At 41.5% G+C, this 1,716-nt stretch overlaps 1 protein-coding gene across 1 annotated transcript; it reads right to left on the reverse strand.

Moving 5' to 3' along the window:
• Nucleotides 1-257: 257 nt before the first annotated feature.
• LOC106066696 (uncharacterized) lies at nucleotides 258-1,304 on the reverse strand. The gene has a single exon (XM_013225775.2). The coding sequence runs from the start codon at nucleotides 1,302-1,304 to the stop codon at nucleotides 258-260; it is 1,047 nt and encodes a 348-aa protein (XP_013081229.2).
• Nucleotides 1,305-1,716: the final 412 nt, after the last annotated feature.

Below are 1,716 nucleotides of genomic sequence, written 5' to 3' on the forward strand. Positions count from 1 at the left end.
CAATGCACTAGGTTCAAGCAATTTCTATTCCAATATAATAAAGAAATATTATTTCTTAAAACAATAAACCACTAAGAAACCTCTACTAGAAAAAAAACATGTTTCATATTTGTCATTTAGGAAAAAAAAATATTTTTATCCCTTTAGTTGTAAGTAACTTTTTTTCAAGATATTTTATCATTTGGGACTTACTGAGTTCACTGCATATTTCCATGGATATTAAACCAAATTTATATAGAAAAAAACAATATTCTAAATTACTTTTCATATATATTCTTGGTCACGAAATATCCGATGGCGCGAAATATGACGGCCCTATAATTAGTACTACACTTGAAGTAGATGACTGTACTGAAACATCCGTAGATGACACCCAAGTAAATGCCAACACTGTATATGCTAATGTGAATGTTGTAGTTCTCATCTGCCGTCAGATCAGGCGATATGTGACAGGCCGCCAAGAACAGAATCTGAGGGACACTTATCACCATGTACAGCGACGCTAGGATGAGTATCATCCTCACCATTCGTCTTTCTTTCGTGGACATGGCTGACCCCTTGACCCCTCGCCCTTTTGAGTCCCCTTTCTCCTGACTGGCGCTGTCTCGAACCGTTGACGTCTTCCGCAGCCCATGATGCATCACGACAGCGCAAAAGAAGATGCAGATCTGGCACATGCCAGTGAAGAGGAACCCGAAGGCCATATCGTTGTAAAGCTGGAACCGAAGGTTGACGTCGGAGTAGGTCATGAAAAGGATGGTGGTATTGGTGGCTAGGTTGAATTCTAGGTGGAAGTCGAACGTGAAAAAGATCGGAAGATAGTTGATGATCACGAAGAGCGAGAGTGCCGTCATGATCGCCTTGGCGTGTCTAACAAGAAATGTGGTGTTGAAGGTGAAAGGTCTGAGGATACACATGCACCTCTCCACCGAAACGTACACAGTCAGCACGCTGGACACATCCACGAACATGCAGCGCGTCCAGGCCATGATCAAGGCCGTCGAGTCAGCGTCCAAAACGACTCCGAACGCCGAAATGTCGCCGACGTGACAATTGCTCATTATCGACACCGTCCCGGCGGTGACAAAGTCGCAGACGGACAGCCAGAACAGGGTGTAGTTGACACGCTCCTGGAAGCCCATCTTGACGAACACGACCATGTTGAGCACGTTGGCGATCATGGTGAGGATGGCTAAAGGAGTGCTGACGATGGTGCCGAACCAAAAATCGAAATAGAATTTGGCCTCGTCCGACATAAGCACCTGGACCTTGCTGCCTGTACTGCCATTGGCGGACGAGTTCATACTAGGATTATTCAAAAGCCAAATATCTTTTCAAAGTTTTTCTTTAACACAAAATAGAAAGAAGTGCTCAGCCGTGGAAAAACAAAAGTCCTGGCATATAGAGAATTGACAGCTGTATTTATAGCATTGGAAGAAAAAAAAATTCACGAAATGCTAAGAGTATAAGTAAATTTTATGCTGAATTAATTATCTCCGTAAAATTACACTAATTTAAACATCTATATCTTTATGACCTAATTGTGGTCATAATAACGTATAGTTCTCTTAAACCTTTAATCTCGTATAAAATCTCGTTCTAAGTCTCGTGAACATAAAGGGGAACAAGCATAGTACTTAACATTAACAAGAGTTGTCTCAATAATAATTTTTGTCTGAACATACCTTAAGTTAGGTTTCTAAGTGAGCTTTGCAT

Source organism: Biomphalaria glabrata, chromosome 15 (assembly GCF_947242115.1).
Source record: "Biomphalaria glabrata chromosome 15, xgBioGlab47.1, whole genome shotgun sequence".
Taxonomy (NCBI): Eukaryota; Metazoa; Mollusca; class Gastropoda; family Planorbidae; genus Biomphalaria; species Biomphalaria glabrata.